Raw genomic sequence first — 22,824 nt, forward strand, 5'->3', positions numbered from 1 at the left:
ACAACTATCGACCATATGGCCTCGCCCCTTAATGCCTTCAGTTATCTCTATCTCTGACAATTTCCACAAAATATTGTCTACTTATGATACCCCTTTCCGGCGTCTTTTATAATCATGCGGTTGGATACACTGGACACGAGAGACGATGAAGCTGGAAAGTGCCCGCATCATCAGAGCAGTGGAGATCTTGGAGTCAAGCAGTGAGCTGTGCAGGTTTGGGATACCTTCGGGCATTCACGCCGTGAACGGTCGCGTGATCACAAGGGAGAAAAAAGGGTGTCTGCGATAATGTGTCATTAGGAAAAGACGAGATTAGTCTTTTCTCTTTTTTGTCGAAGAGAAGACATAGTAAATTGTTCAACGTATGTCATGACCCATGGTGCGGATCTTTTTCTAAAAGATACGAGGACTCTCAATAACAGAACGTGCGTTAGTGTCATCTGTTTGTGGCTGTGATAAAGAGGATATTCTATGAGTGACGTTTCACGCCGATCTCTACCGACATGATACCCGGTGTTTTAGGACTGTGCGTCTTGTGTTTGGGGACTTTCCTGGGCACCCAGGGACAATCACCTAGTCATTATTCTCCGTATGGAAGCGACGTTGAGAATGCGCTTCAACCTGCAGTAGCTGGCGGGTAAGTGAAGGATCTGTCTATTTAAAACACATTTGCATAAGTATACCTTGCTTATTGATATTCTACTTTGCAAATTGCGCCTTTGATAGTGTAACGATTTCAAGTTCCTAGAGTGTTATAGAGTGACTAGGATATCCAACTACACAGACATATCTATCGATATCTATAATACATTCAGTGAACCCCAGTGGCACATTGTAGTGGAGAATATGAGCATGTATGCCCTCCATTGCTTGGCATCGTTAGAAAATATCAAGTGTAGTTCACGAATTATAATAGTTTATCGTTTCTGGCAATATTTCACATCTGCCGATTGAAAGGGAAACACAATACAAGTATCAAATGTGCAGTGTGATACATAAATATTACCAGGCCAAGTAAACAGCTATTTTCATTCGTTTTCTCATAACCTACGGGCTTGAAAGGAATTGTACTTGTGCAGAGACTTTCAACTACTTCGCGGGCGTTTTGTTTCAATTCTCGAATCTCGTATTGCGTAAAACAAAGTGAATTAATATGTTGATGAACAATTTGCCTGTTACTACTTATGCTTGCAACTATATAACAATGTTCTTTACATGGCGAGAATGATCTACGATAATCATATTTTTCATATTACTTAAAAGATATTTGAATCTCTTGTTCATTATTGACCTGCTGTAAAAAATTAGGGTTTCGCCTTTGATTGAGGTTGATTTCTTATAATTCCACTGATCCAGTATTTTTGTTCGAAAATGTTTCCAATTGTGAAAAACTAGCATTATAAGTCCTCATAGACCGCTCGATAGGTTAGCTGCATTTGCTATTATGTAGCTAGTTGTAATAGAAAATAGGCTTCCGATGCTCTGTAGTATTACACAAATATCTAGAAAAGTGCAACATCCATCCGCCCACGCTTCCATAATGAGATAAACTAAATGGATCTACCACGCAGTGTTGAGTTCAAAAGTAATACATTTTCATGTAAATTCTTGCTCAGGTGGTAGCCGAAGATTCATCCAGTGACGACGCCAGAGGGGGGGTAGGGGGGCGGGCGCCCCCCAGTCAGACACTTCGCCCCCTCGTCCACCCCGCCAACTGAAGAGTATGGCGATTATCACCTTTTCTAAGTGGTGTATTCTGCATGATATCACTTTTTCTGCTTATAATACAAACTTGAGTAACAAATATTAATTTGTTTTAGTATAGGCTATATATGTATGTGTGTGTGACTTTCGTTCAAGATTCGAGCACCGACCTGCGCATAGGCGATTTCTCATTAATTTATATCCTGTAATCGTCGCGATTAACCTAAGTTTTAACCAGTTTTAAGAACTGGAAAAAAGCGTTGAATGTGGATGGTTTTAAAACATTACGAACATTCTGAGGACCACAAAACATCATCTGTAGTACGGGCAAATTACTCTAATCGTGGGTCGTTAGTGACAACGATAATTAGTAAAAGACATTGAAAGGTGATTCAAGATTTGGTTGGTTGGTTGATTTGGTGTTTTAAGTCCACTTTATGCACAGTAAGGCTAATCGGGACTGGACCTAGAGTTTAAAGTCGCTCCACCGGGTATCGAAACCGGGACCAAAGGTGATCAAGAAAACCGACACTACATGTCGGTTGTTGTGGATGCATCGCGGTTTCTTACCATTCAGGGATTTGATTTTCGAGATGATGAGCCTGATCCAAACCTTAACAAAGGGAATTTCTTCGATACTCTTGAAGTTAATTTCAAAATGAGGGGATATTATTCGGAAATGTATTGAACTTGAACCTCAAAATGCAAATTACACTCAAAATTCGATTCAAAACAAATTAATCTGCGTAATGTCCACATTTATTCTCAGCAAAATAAGCCAGGAAGTGGAAGAGGCGAGAGTATTCACACTGATGTCAGATGAAACAAAAGACATATGCGAGAAAGGAACAGGACAGATATTTGTATCGCGGGCAGGTACAAGAACGATTTTTAGGATTTGCCACTCTTCAATCATTAGATGCCGGTTCGCTCTTTCTCGTACTACATATGAAAATCAAAGCTTCCCAAGAACTCCATAGGTGCCTGTAATTGTGTAGCACAAACATACGTTGAAGTGGTAGAGTGAGAGGTGCACCAGGGTCAGAATATTTCTTGAATTATGAGAACTGTAACCTTTTTCAGATGTTTATTCCTGTGATAACATTTCCATGAAAGGTGAAACGCAGATTTTGCCCAAAACTCTTCAGCGTTATGAAGATGGAACGAAAGTAGTTCACTTTTAATGGATTTCTTCGAATTCCTAGGAAAGTATAAATTGGATTTCACAAGCTTCACACTCCAGTTGTATTCTCTGTAGACTTGTAAAAAAGCCGGATTTTTTGAATGAACGGTTTTTTTTCGTTAAAAAGCAGGCTTTTTTAAAAAGAAAAAACCGGAAATTTTGGCTTTTTTTTTGCTTTTTAGCAATTACAGCTAACCTATTTCGCTTGAAGTTACTGTTATGAGTTTACAGGTTTGTAGTGACATATTTTACAACTAGCTAAAAAATTTACATGATGTAGCAGCCAAGAGACAGATATTGGCCAATCCCAGTGGACATATATTACATAGTGGTTCAGATACAATTTTAACCCTAGCTACCGAGGGGGCTTGCAGGCTCACGAACTCAATATTTTTAGATTTTTAAACTTTTTGAAAATAAATTACGTTGTTCTCTAGGACGTTTCCGATATGTCTGTATTACTTTTGTTCATAAAACATAAATTTAATATAATTAGGAGACAAAATGCACTTGGTGAGAATATCAGGCACCATCTTTGAATGCGTCTGATTCGAGACACTCGTGACAGTGACAGTGTACAATTAGTTGGTAATGATGGTAATTATTGTAATTATTATGTTTAATAAACAACTGCACCTCTTCAAACAAAAAAAACATTAATAAAAAATTATTATGGATTTTGTTAGTTTTAGTGAATGATAAAATATATGTGAGATACTCATGCAATAATTGGTTAGTATGTTTTGTTCATGATAGTAATTTTTGTAATTATTATAATTAATAAATAGCTTCACATATATAATCAGCAAAGGAAGCAGTGATTCAATAATAAAATGGTTTCTTGAATTTTAGTGATAAAAAAAGTGGGGCCTGTGAGCCGCCCCGATATGTTTCTTCGTACGGCACGGTAAGCTATGGTTAAAACTAAACGTGTACTCCTGATGAGCACATCTGACCATGAAATAGACTTAAGACAAGCTTTTACATGTTTGTGTCTCAATTTAATTGTTGATGTCATCTAATATGAAACAAATGTTAATATCAAAATATTCAATGTTTCTGGACAATATTCAGCTTCACAAACAGACATGAAAAAACAATTGAAACTAATTTTAAACACTCGAATATTCATAAATTTGTTTGGGATCTCACAGAGACCAGTACTGCTCTTCATCCTAATTAATTGCAACTTGTATTCTAAAGTAAGATAAAGTGAACTGCATACATTTTCTTCTAGGGAACCAGGATTTATACTTGAATTTAGTGCTGTTGCTAGAGTATCTATTCTGGATTAAGCTCAGTATCTTGGTTAGATTCTTGAGGGCAGGAGTGCCCATCCCCCCAAAGCCAATGGCGCATTCCCCCCCTAAATTATGTCATGCGTCCCCCCAAAAAATCATATCATTCGCGCCCTCAAACCATATCGTGTCCCCACAAAGTACTTAATTACGACAGCGTGTCTACCGAAAGTAACTTTTTTCTTAGTTTTACAAAACACTATACTTAATCTGCCCCTCCTCCCTAAGCAAGGGTGCCCATCACTCAAGACCGCCCCTAAAATCGTTCATCATAATCCCTCCAATATAGTTTGGATGAATGCGTAATAATTGATGTCTATTTGAATGAAATACCATGTTACATTGTCCATATTTTTTAATTGTTCGATTTTCGAAAAGACTTAAAGCTAGCACATTGATTGGTTAAATGTAGTAAATTAAAATATGTAAATATATAAATAGTATTTTTGAGTGGGTTTATAAAACTCAATTTGAGTATTTAACACAAATTGTTACACAACTTAAGATAAAGATAGAATAATTCAACCTTGGCAAACCAAATAACATGCTCCAGTCGTATGACCGATTTAATTATCGTTTCACGAAACATTACAGAACCCTAGCTATTAGAAATTCTTAAGCTCAGGGCGATAATATAATACGATTCCTCTTTCAAAGAACTCACCCCCCCCCCTCTCCGTTTTATTGGTGTAAATATAATTATTTTAGTAACTCATAACAATAATTACGTGGATTTTATCTTCAGTGTAAATTTAACTTGTTAAAGTAAAATGTTCCTGTGACAAGAAGTTAGAAATGCGGATTCGATATATTTTTGTTCCAAATGATTCACCTGGTTAAAGTAAAATGTTCCTGTGACAAGAAGTTAGAAATGCGGATTCGATATATTTTTGTTCCAAATGATTCACCTGCTTTAAATTAAGCAGTATACCAACACTAAGCATTATATTTTAAGAAATGATGTTATTAATCAATATCTAGAATATCGCTTATGTCTGCTATAGTACAAAACTTTACATTCACCTCAGTAAAGTGCCAACCACGCATTCTCGCAACACATGAAGCGAAGCTAGGAAGAAAATTTTTACATCCATTTCTTTCCAGGCTTTCAAGAATGTTAATTTATTGGAGTGTCAATACTTTCTTAGGATCCCAGATCAATACTTTAGTCTTTTCCAGCTTCTCTTTTGGCACGTTTGGGGTCAGAAACGTGTGGATACCATATCGCTAAATACATCTCCAAAATGAAATGTTTGAACTCTCTCTCGACTACAGAAATTTCTCGGTAATCTAAGATTTAACACTTTATCAAGAGCTTCTTATCTCCTCATTTAAATTTAATACTCAGTCCTACCAACAAAATTCCCATGCTTTGATTTGATTTAGTTTATTTTACTTCGCGTTTTGTGCCTCTTGGCTAATTTGCGAAGATGGGGATGAGTGATGAAATTATGAAATTGATGAATGGACATTCACAAACAACCAAGCCCGACCGGGATTCGAACCCGGGACCCTTGGCGTCGCAGCGCGATGTGCTAACCACTTTTTTTTTTAAAAGGAAATACCCCCTACACGGAGGTATCCCTCACCATTCACTCTTTTTCTCACTTTTACACTTTTCAATTCTTACATTTTTCTTTCCTTCTTATCAACCGGACGAACACAAATACCCATGCCTTACCCGGGACTCGAACCCAGAACCCCTGGCGTTGTAGCGCGCTCTGCTAACCACTCCGCCACGGAGGTCGACAATCCACTCGGCCACAGGGTCGGGCCAAAAATTCCCATGCCAATTTTAGACTTAGCCTACTGTTGATATTGAAGAGTGGATATTGCCTCCTCCAAAAAAAAATAATTCTCAGTCTCCACACCAGAATTTTCGCAACAGTCTAAGACATTAGTAATACACAGGAATTGGATACCCCCTCAATTTAATGTTCAATCCCCTCTAACTAAAATACCAGCCATAATCTAAGACCTATAGTTGGATACTGTCCCCCTAACGTTTAATTCAGAATCCCCAACAAAACTACGTATCAATTAAGGTCTAATATGTAAGAGTTGGATATTTCTCCCCCCCCCCCTTCGATAATACCCTTAAACACTTTCTTTTCTTCATCTAATGGATTAAATATGGTGCATTTAAGTTGTAATTTTTTTTACATATGTTTTGGAAATATATATATAAATGTTGAATTTTAGATTATTAGAAGGGAAAATATCCCCCCAAAAAATCTCAATGGCGTAGCCTGCGCCATAACCCCCCCCCCCTGTGGGCACCCCTGCTTGTGGGTGTTCATGTTAAGAATTACAGTTACAATTGGAGAATTACATGTTATCGTACAGTGTAGATTTTGTCGTATACGGTTGTTACTTTATACACATATTCGAGTCGAATACAAGAACATTGCCTACAGATCTCTCTCTCTCTGATACTTGCATGAGTTGTAGGTTTTAGGTGCAGATAACAACCCAACCAGACATATCCAATTCGAATATTTACGGCACCTACAGTAAGTACATTTGACTTCAACTTATGCCATCGTAAGTCTCTTATCTTGGTAAGATACTGAGACCAACCACACTGGCAGACGTAAATGCCAGTTTTTATGTTGTTACATAACCTGTCCTAAGTGTATGTGAGGGTAAACAGTGCCTGGCTTTAGGATAAGCAAAGCAACACATGAAAGGGAAGACGTGCTTAGGAATCCAGACTTTGAATGACAGCGGAATGAGTGTGGCTATGTACATTAAATTAAGCCCGATCAGATAGCAGCCAGTAGAGTGGAATGTGGTATTACTTCATGCCAACAGGTAGAAAATAAAAGACGGCTCACAAGGAAAGATCTAACGGCGTAAAGTCCCTTTTACTTTATGTGAGGTGTAGATTTATAGTAATCAGAGTTGCCAACTTCTCATCTTAGTAATACCGTACACGAGTGTTCGTACGTTTATTGATTGATTGATTGATTTAGTTTGTTTTACTTCGCTTTTCTGCCACTTTTGGCTAATCGCGAAGATGAAGATGAGCGGTGATATGGTGAAATAGAACATCCACGCTCATGCCGGGATTCGAACCACTTCATACGTTTCTGTTTGAAGAATTTGTGTATGAATTTCTTAGTATCATTACTCGGTACGCAGCAGAAAAGCACTGACTTCTTGTGTTTAGCTACATGTATGAACATTGTGTAGATAAATAATGAGAAAACTATGTAATATCAAGGACCTACCAAGCTCATGTAACAGGTCTAAGAACTATTAATCATTGACCTATGTAGCAATATTTGCACTGACCATGGTGCTGTTGGCACTGAAATAAATGGTGCTACTTCTTGAAGTGTATTCACTAACTTCGGCACAAGTGAATTATTAGAGTTATCTAATCATATGAATTGGTTCCTTGAATGGCTAATATGGCATTGCATATAAGTGAAATTGGGAAAACCGTTTCAAGGTGGTGAAGGAATAATAGATTTTCTATGTTACGGGTATCAAATTATGCTGAAATTTGACCTCTGTAACTGTCGTAGCAATTGATTTGTGCTACATATGATAAAATCCGTGCAAATTGGGTCGAATACCCGTTCCTCCCCCCCCCCCCCCGTTCATGCAAGGACCTGAAGTTCTGCTCGCATTTGCCCAGACTACATTTTTTGTAGAATAAGAAACAAAAATTTCAACGGTTTTTGAGAATCACTAGAGCTAAAATTTATTTATTGTAATTTATTGAGTTGGTGTTTTAAGTCCACTTTATGCACAGTAAGGCTAATCGGGACTGGACCTACAGTTTAAAGTGGGATCCGAACCACTTGTGCCTCCACCGGGTATCGAACCCGGGATCGCTTGATTAACTAGAGCTAAAAGTTTTCAATAAGAGCTTTGTAATATAAGGCGTAATTTCAGAGGGTCATAGAGCAAATACATCTAATTTATCACCACGATGAATGTAACAGTATTTGAGGTTTTAAGCTGAATATTCATTTAGCCAGTCCGGTATTACATTTGGCTGAAATCGACAAAAGCATTTCAAGATGTCGAGCAAAATATTGCGTCATAATTCTGGTATTTTCAAATATCTCTGTAGCCGACATTTTCCATAAGCGTTCAATGGATTAAGAACCTTCAGCGCCATCTGTTCGTCTAAATTTATTCACATCTTTGGTAGACATCCACGCTCACTTCAGCGAGGTTGGCAACGCTGCACGTGGAATACTCGCTGGTTCCGTGCAAGGCAGAGGAAGGACAAACTGCTGGAACGTGCAGTGGTTGAAAATCAGCTGATGAATCCAAGATCCAAAAGTGAGTTTCGATGTATGTAGGATGATCGTCCCACCCTGTTATCTTTGGAATGCGAATTGGCAACACCCGATTATCGGCCTCTATGACTCGCACTGAGAATGTAAAACGAAAGCAGCAAGGAGTTTTTTCATGCAAGTTTTGCTTGACTTCAGCGACATTACATAATTCATATTTTTTCGTTGCTTTTACTGCGGAAAATCTCAAAATTATTGAGTGTTGAACTTAGGTTGAAGTTGACTCTTCACGCAGAAAAAAATGTTTCTATGATATTGTTTATTACTTAGAAATGTAGTTACTGTTATTTTTCGTCTATGGTTAGTTCTATATAAAAGCTGGACCAGTTATTGGCCATATACTATTGGATAGGGTGATTTATTTGACCACTACTATATCGTAAAATTGAATGACTCACATGGTTAGCATCACGAGCATAGAATCTATAGCTCGCTTCATCATTGATTGACTGCTTAATTGGTTTGGTTTATTTTACTTCACATCACTGCCACTTTTGGCTAATCGCGAATATGATGATTATATGATAAAATTGATGAAGGGACGCACAAAGAACACCCATGCCCAGGTCGGGATTCGAACCTGGGACCTCTGGCGTCGCACCGTGGAGCTTCATTCCTGAATCCGAGTTAAATTTGTACTGCGTGAAATTATGTATACATTGATTTAGTGTTTCTGACAGCCAAAAGATTCCGTGCACTAATTCAACATTTTGATGTAATAAGTAATTGATAACGTTCTGTGTAGAGACACTGTGTGATTTGAAACTTCTCACCAGATGGCTCTGAGTATTGTCGCCGTATATATTTCCATGCAGTAGATACGTAACTTCACCACCCCATTCTTCATTGCCACATTCACGGCGGAGGCGAGGGGAAAGGAACGGACACAGGTATTTCAAGCAGCGAAAGTAAAAGAATTTGCCACTGAAGAGCATGAATAACTAACCTTTTCGAAGGACTCGTGTAACAGCATGATCAATCGCCATGTTTGCACGAAACAATTTTCGGTAACGGTTCCGATTGTTTTATGTTTTTTTTCTTCAAATTCTCCTAGCAGGAATACTAATTATCTTAAAATTTTGGCAATCATTGTCACACGAAATTTGAACCTTCATTAAAGTAATGATCACTGTTTGAATTTCGTAAAAAATGTTGAAAAGAACAACTTAAAAATTACCTTGTTCAAGCATGCGCACTTCCCATGGACAATATATTTTCCGTTCACAAGCGACTGTAAGTATCGTAGACTGTAAATCGGAACCTAGTAGAATGCATTTAGGGACTTTATTTTAATGCTTAGAGAACTAAACCTGGCCTGCTTAACCTAACTAAAGCATATATTGAACAAAACCTTAGGGCATGCTGAACAATCTCCACCCGGCTTTTTCCCCGAGTCAGTGCTGCCAACTTAGCTCTCTTGGAGCCAGATCTGGCTCTTTCGTGCACTCGTTTGCCTGTGAAATGGGGCGCCCGCCCCCGTGCCTCACTATAATGCCATCACTGGTTCCGGCCCTCATAGACAAACTTTTACCATGATTATACATTTTGCACGTGACGTGATATTTTTATATTGGCTGCGTCGCCCCATTCCCTCTTATATCCCCAGCTACTTTTTTTATAGCAACGTGTTTACGTGAAATTGGCATAATATTGTTATCAGGGAATCCTTTATTTTCGATTTCGTACGACCATGAGATGGGTGATGCCGCCGGATCTAGATGGTGAAAACTAAGAATAAATTGTCATCAATTTAGAGTTAACGGTAATAGCAGCGCCCCACCCCTTTGACAACTAACATTACTCTAGGAAGCACTTCGTAAATCTAGTTTTAACTCAATTTATGGTGAAATGTAGCTCTTTTATGCGCACCAGGTTTGGCAACACTGCCAGGAGGCAAGGAGAAATGCATTGGGGATATTTTTTGATTTGTTTTCTTGGGAATATCAAACTTCCGATGGAATAGAAAATGATATCAACGGGAAGAGGGCAGTTTGAAGAAGCGATTGCCCAGCAGAAAAGTCGAAACTCCCATTTGATTAGCCGTAACTTGATGTTGAAGTTGATTCCCCATAAGGAATACATGGGATTCCGAAAATTCTTATTCGTCATATTTTTTACAGGTCTTATCTAGCTTAATAATCAACTTCGAAAAACGCTTCGACATGATACATGTAGAGAAATTCATACTATCTTGTACCCCCACGTTTTTCTTCAGTAGCATTGCCCATTTCGACGATATTCAAGTAAATGCACACATGGTACGTAACTGTATCTCCTCGCCTTAAGTAATCGCTAAAACTCTGCGTCTTCGTATGTGTTAACAGAAGAAAATCAAAATCGAACCATGTTAAAATTGCATTCATACCATGATGAAATCGCAATAAAACAAAAGGAACTTGTTCCCAAATTTGGCAACAATGGCCTGCAAAAATGGCGGGAAGTGTAGTACCAGGGTAATCCTTCTCGCCTATAGTCCTTCCGATCTCGAGTGTCTCATTTGTGGAGTAACTCGAACGCTTCACAAGCGCGTCATACCGTGAAGTCATCGTCCAGCAGGAAGCAGGGTATCTTATTCTAGCGTATGGTCATGAAACGAGCCACACAGACGGTCCACAAATGCACCATCCAGTAGCCAAGTACCCATATGTCACGTTTTGGCAGGGACAGTTCCGTTTCAGAGGCGTGAAACGTGAAAAACCATATTATTAAAAAGCCACTACAGTATTTGTCCCGTTTTATAAGTCTAGGAGTTATCTTGAAAACATGATCTTGTATTGTTTTGTGTGTGTGTCTCGTTATTTGTAGAGCAGTGAATAAGCATGAAGTTTCTTTACGGAATTGCAAGAAGAATTTAAAGTTCGTGCGTCTTGACACAATCTCAAAAGACAAATCTCGCGTTGTGTGAGTGATATGTGGTGTAAAATTTTCTGGGAGTTTTATGAACGGTTGGTGAAGAATAAAGCTGGCCTCAAAAGAATGGTTCTTCTGCTCAATACTTCTGGCATTACTCAACTTCAAGATCAAAGGTTGATCAGAAAGGATGAGAAACGCCATGTAAGTCTTACCGAGATTATAATAATGAGATCATATTTCATTGATTGTTCATGGTTTATCATTTAGGTGATCCATCCTTTAATAAATAATAAAAAATACGTTAACAATAGCAATAATTTTATAATTAGGCCTAACCTATATTTCAGGGAAAGGGGGGGAGTAAACTGATATCCTTGGGATGTCCCGTTTTTGGGTCAAAATATTATGGTCACCCTACGTATGAAGGGGCTCATGACTCTGATACCATCTACTTGTTGTATATGGCCCTGACTGAATTGCAGTAGGGTAAACGTAGTGAGTAAACACGACATCAAGAATTGGTGCCGAGTTTCGCGGTTTCTTGAAATTCCTTATGCGTTTAGCCTGGACGAATAATAGCTACTTTATAGACACATGGCAGCGTTAAGTCATGAGCTTGCATCCATAATATAATTCCTTTTTTACATGAATTTTTTTCAATAATTTGGCTTCTTTTTTTAACATTTATGTAAACAAAATTTCACAGGACTGTAAGTTGGAGTTATTATAAGATAATACAAGACTTTCAGTAAATGTTGTATTTTAGAAAGGGGGACGCAGGTAGTCATTCTAATTTCCTCAGAAGAGAAAGACTTTCAATTTGTATTCAGGATAGAGAACTTCGGGTAATAAATTCATTTGAACCATTAGACCGGATAACAGGTGCCTCATGATGAAGCCATTTCTGCTTTGTACGGTGTCTGGGCGCGGTTCCGTTGCGTAGTAAATTGCAAAGCTGCGTAGGCTGTTACACGTATAACAACTGGGCGTGAGAAAACAAAAAAAAATCATTGGCTGGCGAATTCCTTGAAGTTAAGACCAGTAAGCAGCTGGGCTGTTTCATTTTTCGAGAACACATTGTGCGTGTGTTGTTTAATGGTAATGTTTGTTTTAACATTTCCCCATTTGTTTAATAATTTCGGTTTGTTTAACATTTTTTGTGCACTGAATAACATCCGTCTCTCTGAAGGCTGCAAAAAGCATGTGGACCTAACATGGCTGATGTTAGTAAATCTTGAGAACCATTTCATATGTTTCTTGCGATGAAATTGGTCTTGTACTCTAACGAACCGCAAAAATTATTTTCACCGTTCACAAAACATATTCGGCATGTTTATTGGCCTTGTATTTAAATGTGGAATGGTATCTGCAATTATAATTCTCCAAGCAAGTTGTCTGGAGCAGGCATATTAGTGATACCCAGAGGCAAGAGGCTTGTACCGTCAAACACAACGTTATTTGTGGACAATTTATACTGCGTATTATTCTTTAAAATATTTTCGCCCTTTGTAAACATGATCAGAGGTTATTCACCTGTACGTTAAAAATAAACGGGTTCGTGGAAAATTGAAGAATAAAATTGGTGAATGATGTAAGTGCCACAATAATTCAAACACAGTTTTCCACGTTAAACTGTAAAATGTGCCATGCTTTATGACGTGAAAAGTGGCTGGTAGCCCTCTAAGTAGTTCAAAGGGCTTGTAAAGAGGTCACTAGTGAGAACGTTCTTACGGGCTGATGTGCGGAACGATGCGATTTCCCAACACTTTCGCTTTTGGCACTTACAACGTTTACCACCTTTAGTCCTCAATTATGAAAAGAAAAAAAGTAAAAAACTCAATCGATTAACATAAGATATATTGTGCAATAGTGTTGAAAAAAATACGGCTGTGTTGATTGATTTAGTTTATTTTACTTCGCGTTTTGTGCCTCTTGGCTAATTTGCGAAGATGGGGATGAGTGATGACATTATGAAATTGATGAATGGACATTCACAAACAACCAAGCCCGAGCGGGATTCGAACCCGGGACCTTTGGCGTCGCAGCGAGATATACTGCTGTGTGTTTACATTTTAAGCCGGCCATGATACGTTTAATGTGCATTTACAATTTCTTGGTTTGATTTGTAATTCGAGTCACTAGTACCAGACCTGTGAACTGGGAAGTCTATTTATCTGCAAAGCTATTTCATTGGTCACCACAACATTTAGTTGCATACCCAGAATTTTCGTAAAATGGGAGGGCGTGTCAGTCTTATATTTTGCTGCTTTCTTTTCTATGAATGTTGGATCAAAGAGTATGGAGAGGTTATAACACCCAACTACCTTGGAGGCGCTACTTGTCACATTGGGGATGGTTACGTCCGCAGCAACACAATATTTCACTTAGGTAATTAGGAAATAGAACAGCTGTCACCAGTTCTTTATGACTGTATGAAACTGCAAATCATTTTATATTTATGTTATATTTCTAGCAACGAAGGGATATATGGTAAAATTTGCCTCCTCGATGGCGCAGTGCTTTCGTTGTCGCATTGTAATCAAGTGGTCCCCGGTTCGTAACCCGGTAGAGGCACATTAGCCTTACTGTGCATAAAGTGGACTTAAAACACCAACTCAATCAATATGTGGTAAAATTTTTAAAGGCAATGATTGACAAAGTGATAATAAGGCAGTAGTTTCGAAACTTACCACCCAGTTTTGTCAAAATGTAATCTATAGCAATCCTGATATATTGTGCTTAAAGTCAAAAAGGTAAATGTTAGACCTTGAATGTCGATTCTATACAATTGTTATGTCATTTGCTTGCTACAATAAAGTAGTACACAATGAAGCATGCCAGATTGGTGATAGAGAGGCCTCGGGTTCGAATCCTGAAATCGACACACAGGAGAACCAGAATATACCTACACCACCGGCATCATGTGTGCTCGAAATGTCCTCTGTCAACGTTGCAAATTTCTGGAACCTGTCTGCAACAGTTTTACACACAGAAACACACACATATCGGTTAGTATTCATGTCCATAAATGCTTGTGAGAAGAACTTATTTAATTCGTCCACTGTGTAAGGTTTTCCCCTCAAACTCATTGACTGCATCCCAAGAAATAAAAAAGTCAATGGGTGTCAGTCTGGTGAACCTGGAGGCCAGACAGGGTCGCCGACTTGTCAAAATTATTGGGGGGGGGGCCCTCTGATCACTGAAATAAATTAATGAATGACTCCGTTTTTAAAGTTATGGCCTCAGAGTTCGGAATCTCATAAAAGTCCACGAATTCCTCAAAAATATCAAAATTTTTATTTACAGTTCTAATGCAGAATATTAATTGTCCACGGATGGATATGTCACAAGTTTCGTCAACCATAATAGCAAAATATTCCCGACTTTTAACATCTGCTACCACGGAGCGCAAAACAGATCTCCCTAATATATCAATGATCTCGTTCTGAATGTCATGTTAGAGCCATTTGTAGCCCAAACGTCCCATCCACTACCCCAGTTCATGCACATCGTCTCTTGAAACTATTTTTAGTAAAAAATTTAACAATACTCATAATTACATACTTAGTATATAGTAATAGGTCATGTGTTTTGCTGTCTCTGGTCATAGCCCCCCTCCCAAATTTGATGGTTTGGCGGTCTCAGACCCCCAAATTGATGGTCTAGAACATTTCAAATGTGTATTTAAAGTTAAGTTCGTGTGGCACAATTCAGAGTTAACTTTACGAGAGAAGCAAAATAATACATTAGATTCTCTAAAGCAAAATTATTTGGGGGCTCTGCCCCCACATCGTTAACATTGGGGGGGGGGGGGGCTCGAGCCCCCCAAGCCCCATGGAGTCGGCGCCTATGAGGCCAGACAATGATGCCACGTCGTCCTATGAAATGCTGTTATCAAGATATCTCAGTATCAACAAAGCAAAATAAATAGAAGTCTCATCTTGGTGAAAAAATAATTCAGCGAAGCCGGCTTTGTTGCGAACTGTGGCGCCACCACGCTATCAAATTGGTAGCATACACATTTGTATCGAAACAAACCGGTTCCAAGCCCAATCATCGCTAGACATTCCACCACATACACACTAGAGTTCCGCCATGGCAGGTTCGGTCCAGTTATGAAAGTAATATGAGGAATTTCATCTGCCCAATACACATAAAATGACATGATCTGATAAGTACTGTTCATTAACGTTTGGCCCACCCTCGTATATCGTAACTAAATTTAAATATACCCTGATACATGCATTAATTGCTCCTTCATGTTTTGATCCGTTCGCTGCATAAGTACATTCCTCAATCATATGTGAACACGAGATACATCGATCAAATTATTTTGTTCTTGGAACATTCTAGTCGATATTAAGTTGTCCACCAAGTAACCTGATCGAAATTCTTACGAGCTTATTGGTGAAATGAAATATACGAATACCATTTTCGTTTTCTTTCTTCGGGTTTAAAACCGTAGAAACACCTGGAAGTGTTTTATAATGTTTGCCCATGCACGAAGTCCGTCAAGATCATCTGGCAACGTTGATACACACTTAATAGCGCGTTTTCTTTCCCAGCTACAGAGTAATTTGCGAAGTGTTTCCCGAGCACGTAGCAGCAGGAGGACTTGAAAAGGCTGTCGCAGCATACTAATGAGATAGCCCTGAGGAACAAAACTGTCGTTTATTTAATATGGTTTCCGAGTGCCCGTTAGTTTTGGTGACAGGAAGTAAGCAATTTGTCAATCTTGCGGCTCTGGGCTTTGTACAAGAAGATGGATGGATGTGCGTGGCACGTGGTAGACTTTAATTCGCTCCTTGTGGAAAGTGATAAGCACAATGATAGGATGTGGAACTTGATATGTGTACTTATTGTAACTGCTGAAGGTTCAGTAAGACTATCAACTTCTACCATGTTTCTTAAATGCATGCATGTTGAAAGAGGATTTATACAGGTGAGTCCGGTTCGGGTAATAATCAACGAACACGATTAGGCGACGTCAACCAGTAGCTTGTAAATATAGAAAATAATATTTTTAACGGTTTTACTGAATTTCATACTTCAAATCACTCATTTTCTCATATAATATGTGTCTATCTCAAGTACATACTATTGTTTAATTTGATAACGACTGTTTTACTTATTATATCATACATACGGTTTCAACACTTATTCGTTGTTATTAATTTCAATTTGTTGTATTTTGCTAAAATTTTATATTGATTTAATTTGTTGTACAATTATACTCAGCTTACTGTTAATGTAAAATTATGCTGTATAAATTAAATAGGCGTGTAAAATGCCATGAAGCTTTGAAATCGAAGCACATGAGTCTCTAAATTTAAATTTAGCAAAACTTTACGCAGCTATTTTGTTGTAAGAAGATAATTAGGATAATATATACCATTCAAACAAGAATATATTGTTATTCAATCTGGTCCATTGCATTTCACACTCACATTTCTAGTAGCATTGATTCAGTCCTCAATGCTTTCCTAACTGTGGTTCGCTAGAGATGTGCTTGAGCATGTAGTCTTGTTTCAAACCGTTCCTTATCCTTTCTGAAATTGTAGTCTCTCTATTAACGTCGCTCCTTGGGCCTTTTCAAAATCGTCAATGGCAAAGTTCTCTGCAATACTCTTCATGCAGGCATTTCACTTTCGAGTGTATATGCACCAGAGTGCGTAATACAAACCTATTTTGTACAAGGAAAGTCAAGTCTTGAAATTGAAAACACTCTCCTTGTCGACTTCTCACACAATTTAACACCCTCCCAGCTTGGCTTGTGAGAGGTACTGGGATCGTTATCCAGCATCTCCACCACGTATAAAACCCCCTACGGTTTTTTTCGGGATCGAACTTAGGCTGTGCCAGCCTAAAGCAATTCGCTTATGTGAGAGGTACCTTTTATATGTAAGGGAACTCACCTGTGAAATAAAGAATACACGAACGACATTCACTCTTAAAAACCCGGTATCCACTTGTTGCACACCAGCTTATCGTATCCCCGTTCCGTATCATTTTTTTCGAAATGAAACTTGCAACGCTCAGTTTCAAAATGTGAGAAAAGATACGCAATGGGCCCGATCGCTCATTTGGCAGTTTTTCCCCGATACGTGGTGAAGGGCAGTGTGGACGGGCATGCGCGCATTGCGTTGCCTCGTTGCATCATCCTTCAGTGTGTAGTGAGCTCTGTGAATAACATTACGTCCCATTGTTAATTTATTTTCTTTATTATCTTTATTATGGAGTGGAATATGGAAAATACTATTGCATTTATTGATACGAGTATATATAAGAAATATGCAATCCTGTGGGATCCTAATCATCCGGAGTACTACAACAAAATTCGTAAACAAGATGTACTCATCATCATTTGAGACCAGACTGTGAACAGTATCGCACTCCCGTATCAATCATGCTACAGGGTGGATGATACGGGACGCAGTGATGATACGCGACAAATCGGTGTCCGTATCGTATCAATGATTGATACGGAACGGGGATACAATACGCTGGTTTGCAACAAGTGGATACCGGGTTTAACGCTTCTATTGACTGGACAGGACGGGGTCATGATTAGAATAGAAATGAAGTTCGTTTACCTGTAGATTCCAGTAGAGATGATCGTCCCACTGATCTGGTAGATAATGCACGGTCCTGAAATGAAACTTCTGTAAGGGAGCGCAACACCCCGCTTATAATCCTAGCGTAGTACCGATATCCAATCTATCACTTGGAGACAACAACTATAACTATCGGACTACAACTGGGGCTCAGATTTGTTCTCTCGAACTATTTAAGGGGGATTCAAATTTCCGATCGTTAAAGCCGTTGAGGCGATTCCATCCTGTCGTTAAACGTACTTTTTGCAAAAGCTGAGTTTACTTATTTTCGTACGATTTCCTGTCGATTCCCGTGTCAGCGGAGTTTACAGATCAACTGAAGGTCGCCGGTGTAATATGCTTACAAGATGATACTTCCAGCGCTTCAGCCGGACCCCTTGGCGAAGTGATTAGTCTATCGAGCTATGACGCCGGGAGCCCGGGGTTTGAATCACGCCTTTGGAGTGAATCGTGTGTGTGGTGAGTAGCGATTTCGCGATGGATCCGAGAGAGAACAGCGAGTATGCATCAACTTTTGTGCAAATCTCGGCTGTACAATGCTCGATATTGTTGTCAAAGTTCAACAGTTCGTTCGTGAGGATCGACGTCGAATCATGCCGATGAGGTGGGAATTATTTACGGGAATTCCAAAGGATTATGACTTCTGAATTGGGCATGCATCGTGCAAGCGCCAAAATTGTGCTCAGGATCCTGACAGCTGATGAGAAGCAGGAGCGTGCTGACGTCTGCAAGGAGTTGCGTCAGGTTGTCTCCGACGATGCATTCCTGTTCAGGGTTATTGCTGGTGATGATGGATGAGTTTATGGTTCTGACCCTGATACATAGAAACAGTCCTTCCAATGGAAAAGTATAAACTCGCCAGACCAAAGACAGGTGAAGAGCAAAGTCAAAAGCATGCTCATCCACTTTCTGCAACATCAAGGGGATTGTGCACAAAAAATCGTTTCAGCAGGCCAAACATTCAATTCCACCTACTGTGACGTTTTGCGACGACTGCGTGAAAATGTGCGAAGATGTTATCTCGAACTTTGGAAACAAAAGAACTGGCTATTTGCATCACGACAACGCACCGTCCCACACTTCCTTGTCCACCAGGGATATTTTGGCCAAATATAACATGATTTTCGTTTTCAACCCACCCTAATCATCTGAATTGGCCTCCTGTGACTCTTTCCCGACTATACATAAAGTTGAAAGGTCGCTGGTTTGACACGATTTAGATGATCGAAGCAGAAATGCAGGCAGTGCTGGACACCCTTCCAGGATGCATTTTGAAATGGCAGAATCGCTGTGACCGGTATCTACTTGTGGAAGGGGCATCCAAGAGTTTGGATGGCGTTCAATAGGTTTTCAACTCAAATTTTTATTTTCAGATAGTTCTGGTAACATCTACATTCTTCTCTTAATACATTTACGCAATAATGCTTCAGTTATAAATCTGTTGCTTATTAATATTGTATATATTGTGACACATGTAGTTCAGACGGACAAGAACTATGGTTTTTCAATTCTCTTAAATTCATCTAATAATTACAATGAACAACAACAACTCTTATAGACCCCGCGTAGAGCCAGGCCCCCTTCTTGTAGTGACGGAACTAACCTTATGTTTAAACTGAGGAAGAAAATGCTCTTCGAAATTGTTGTTTTGTGCAATTTTGTTGCCACATCTTCAAATAAATTGTATTTTGATATTCACATCCTTATTGCGTGATCCAAACAAGGATATATTATCCAATAGTAGGAAGTTTAAATGTTTTAGTGAACATAAATTATACAAATTCGAATGTTGCATTGAAGATGTGTTCTATTGTAGTTTAAGATTTACATGATGAAGAGGTTAGTACAGTGGGTCTTGAAATCAGACATTTTGAATTCGAGTTGTGCGTTTCCCATCATAGTCATCATATCACAAGGGGACATTTTTTTTTTCTCATTTTCTGTTGCATTTGATTTTTCAACAGTTTCTATGTAATTTTTCAACTCTGATTTTAAATATGAATCCGGTTTTCCAGTGCATGCTATAGTTAGTATGAAATTGAAAGTTTTACTTTTGCGAAAAAGGACACCCATTGGTATTTACACTGCGGATAGGTAGACAACGACGCTTACATTTACTCTATCCATGCACTAAAACACCTTTAACTGATTCATTAAGTGTATTTTAAGTCCACTTTATGCGTACAAAGACTAATCGGAACTGTGGGATGCGACCACTATGTGCCTCCATAGGGTATCCCCAGGACTCCTTGATGACAAGGTGACAACGTTCCACCACGTCATCGGTGAGACGTTAAAGCACCTTTTTTTTCGGTTTTTCGTTTCGGATCATGGCTTTTTCACTTAGACATAAGAAAGCAGCTGAGTTATTAGCATCGAGGCTGCAACATATATACACACACACACACACACACACACACACACACACACATATATATATATATATATATATATATATATATATATATATATATATACTGCACTGTTAAGCAAAAGTGTCATATTTCCGAAAAAGAGAGCAGATTTTTGTGGATTTCTTTTCAGAAGACAAGCACTATGTTTACTGCCATGCTATGCCAGGTCTTCTCATTCAATTATGTCTTACCTCCTGTAGTCCAAAGAATGGCGATTACTTCTCGATAGCTCTAAGACCGATTGCAAGATTCGAATCTCCTTTTCTGTAAACTATCAATGTATTCATTTAACAATACTTGGCGAGGTATGCGTTTCTTCTGATGCTAGTGCCATGCCACGGCGGCTCTACCCCTTGAGCCGCCGCTGGAGATATGTGTTATTTTCTTTTTAAAAAGCCTTAAATTCATACTCATATTTTACTATATTGAATATATGTTTAATACTCCGAGAAGTGCTTTTATCTTGCCGTATTTTCAATGCATATTGTGATGCACTTACACGTGTTTGTGAATAAATTAAGTATGTATATCTTCACCAAGATGGTATCCAAGATGGCACCAAACTTTATAATGTTGAATTGAATTTTGAAAAGTGGATATTAAGTTGAAAAATTAAAATGTTGAATTGCAAAAAAAAACAAAAAAACTAGAGTTTGCAGAGAAAAACTAACCTCAGATCTGAAATCAGCGCACCCAAATTAGGTTAGATTAAGTGCTGGTATCAATGCAACAAAAATTTTGTTCCGCAGTGCTATGCTTTTATTTTTATCATGAAATTTGCCAGTAACATTTTAACAGGGTTGCCCATAGCCTTTGATGCCGCCGCTATTATGATGATTCAGCATGGATTTCGGCCTGGTAATTTTTTTCTGCTTTTGATCTCGCGAGGTCCTTCACACACACACACATCCATTCGCACACGAAAAAACAACAACTTAATTTCCCCCTCTCCCCATTCCCAAACCGTTACATCAACTCCACTCCATGTAAAGTTAGCTATTCGACTTCGTTGCTACTTTCTTCCCTCCCCCTCAGTGCACGATATTTTTAAAGTTTGTCTTCGCATTCTTTAAGTCCATACACCCGACAACGATCTCGAATGGCAGTGTTTCCAACTCTGAATGAAATTTATCGCTAAATGTTACGCGATTTTGCATTCTCAGATCAGGGTCCTGCCTCACACAAGCCTCACAATATACACGCTGCTCTGTGGAAATTTATTTATGATTATGAGACGTTGATTTGATTTCATGTTGATATTATTGGCATATCAGCACATATGATATTTTTCCCCATCACGCAATACGGGGATAAGCCCTTCAACTAAAACAAAATTGTTGACAAGCCTCGAACAACAAAAATATGCCTACTAAAAACTTCTTCACTCGATGTTCATTCATTACTTATGACAACTAAAACTACACTATCTTTGCTGATAAAATCTCCTTACCTATTAAAAGCTGAGCCAACGCACACAAGGACGAACACAGGATAACACATCTCCACAGATAATTTTTCAGTCTCTCGTTGCCCTGCAAGAAGAAGTTACCGTGCCGTACGGGTTGACTTTAGCTGCCTTACCAGAAGGATATGGACTACTTATAAACAACAATAATATTTTTCGAATAATTAAATCAATCAATATATTTTTCTTCAACATGACACCATGTTCGGAAGGAAATAGTTGAACATATGGCGAACTCTAGAAAAGACTAGTTTTGTCTTGGCTCACTCTCACACGGCTTTCCAACTAGATCATTATATTGCTGTAGACGTTGAAGCCACGTTTGTGGATTAAAAGGATTTAGATAGTGGAGATTCAAATGTCAAATATTGGCTTCGGATATTGAATTCAGAAATCGAATACCTTGAATCCAGATTTCATAGATGACTAGAATTAGTGTTGCCCATGGGACGAGACGGGACAGGCTTTTAAAAATTCGAGACGCATTGAAGTAATTTTACACTCGGGCGAACTCAACAAAAAATACACTTTAGCTATTTTTGCTCTGGGATGTATAAATTTTGTTAAGAAATATTATCTATAACAAACATTCGAAAGTGAGCAATGAAAATAAATGTCAAAGAAAAAAATAGGGAAAACCAGACTTGTAATGAAAAGAACTTTATTGCACAAAAATACTAATGAAAGGAACTGTATTGCACAATATACTAATAACAAAATCAGAACTCACAATTTTTCTTCTCATTGAACTTAAAACATTATTATAAGTTTATTCTAAACTGAACAATATGTAATTTAGTTATCGTAATCCACTTGGTCGTCTTATATTTCCTCAGCGTGACCCTCTTTTGGCGTGGAGCTATTTCCAGGTGGATTTTCCAGAATGGTTGTGAAGTATGGTGACCATGGCAGTAGATCTCGAATATCCTTCAATTTTGCAGGGGGAACATGCACAGGGGAATCATGAAGATTCGGTA

At 38.6% G+C, this 22,824-nt stretch overlaps 1 protein-coding gene across 1 annotated transcript in view; it reads left to right on the forward strand.

Annotated features, from left to right (window-relative positions):
- Positions 1 to 219: 219 nt before the first annotated feature.
- Positions 220 to 22,824, forward strand: part of LOC145984988 (fibrillin-2-like) — a 327,365-nt gene continuing 304,760 nt past the window's right edge. Inside the window, exon 1 of the mRNA XM_083118469.1 lies at positions 220 to 637. Coding sequence (XP_082974595.1) covers positions 504 to 637 — 134 coding nt within the window. The 5' untranslated portion in view covers positions 220 to 503. The remainder of the gene's footprint in view (positions 638 to 22,824) is intronic.

The sequence above is a fragment of the Lepisma saccharinum genome, chromosome 3 (genome assembly GCF_977018435.1).
Source record: "Lepisma saccharinum chromosome 3, izLepSacc3.1, whole genome shotgun sequence".
Classification (NCBI taxonomy): Eukaryota; Metazoa; Arthropoda; class Insecta; order Zygentoma; family Lepismatidae; genus Lepisma; species Lepisma saccharinum.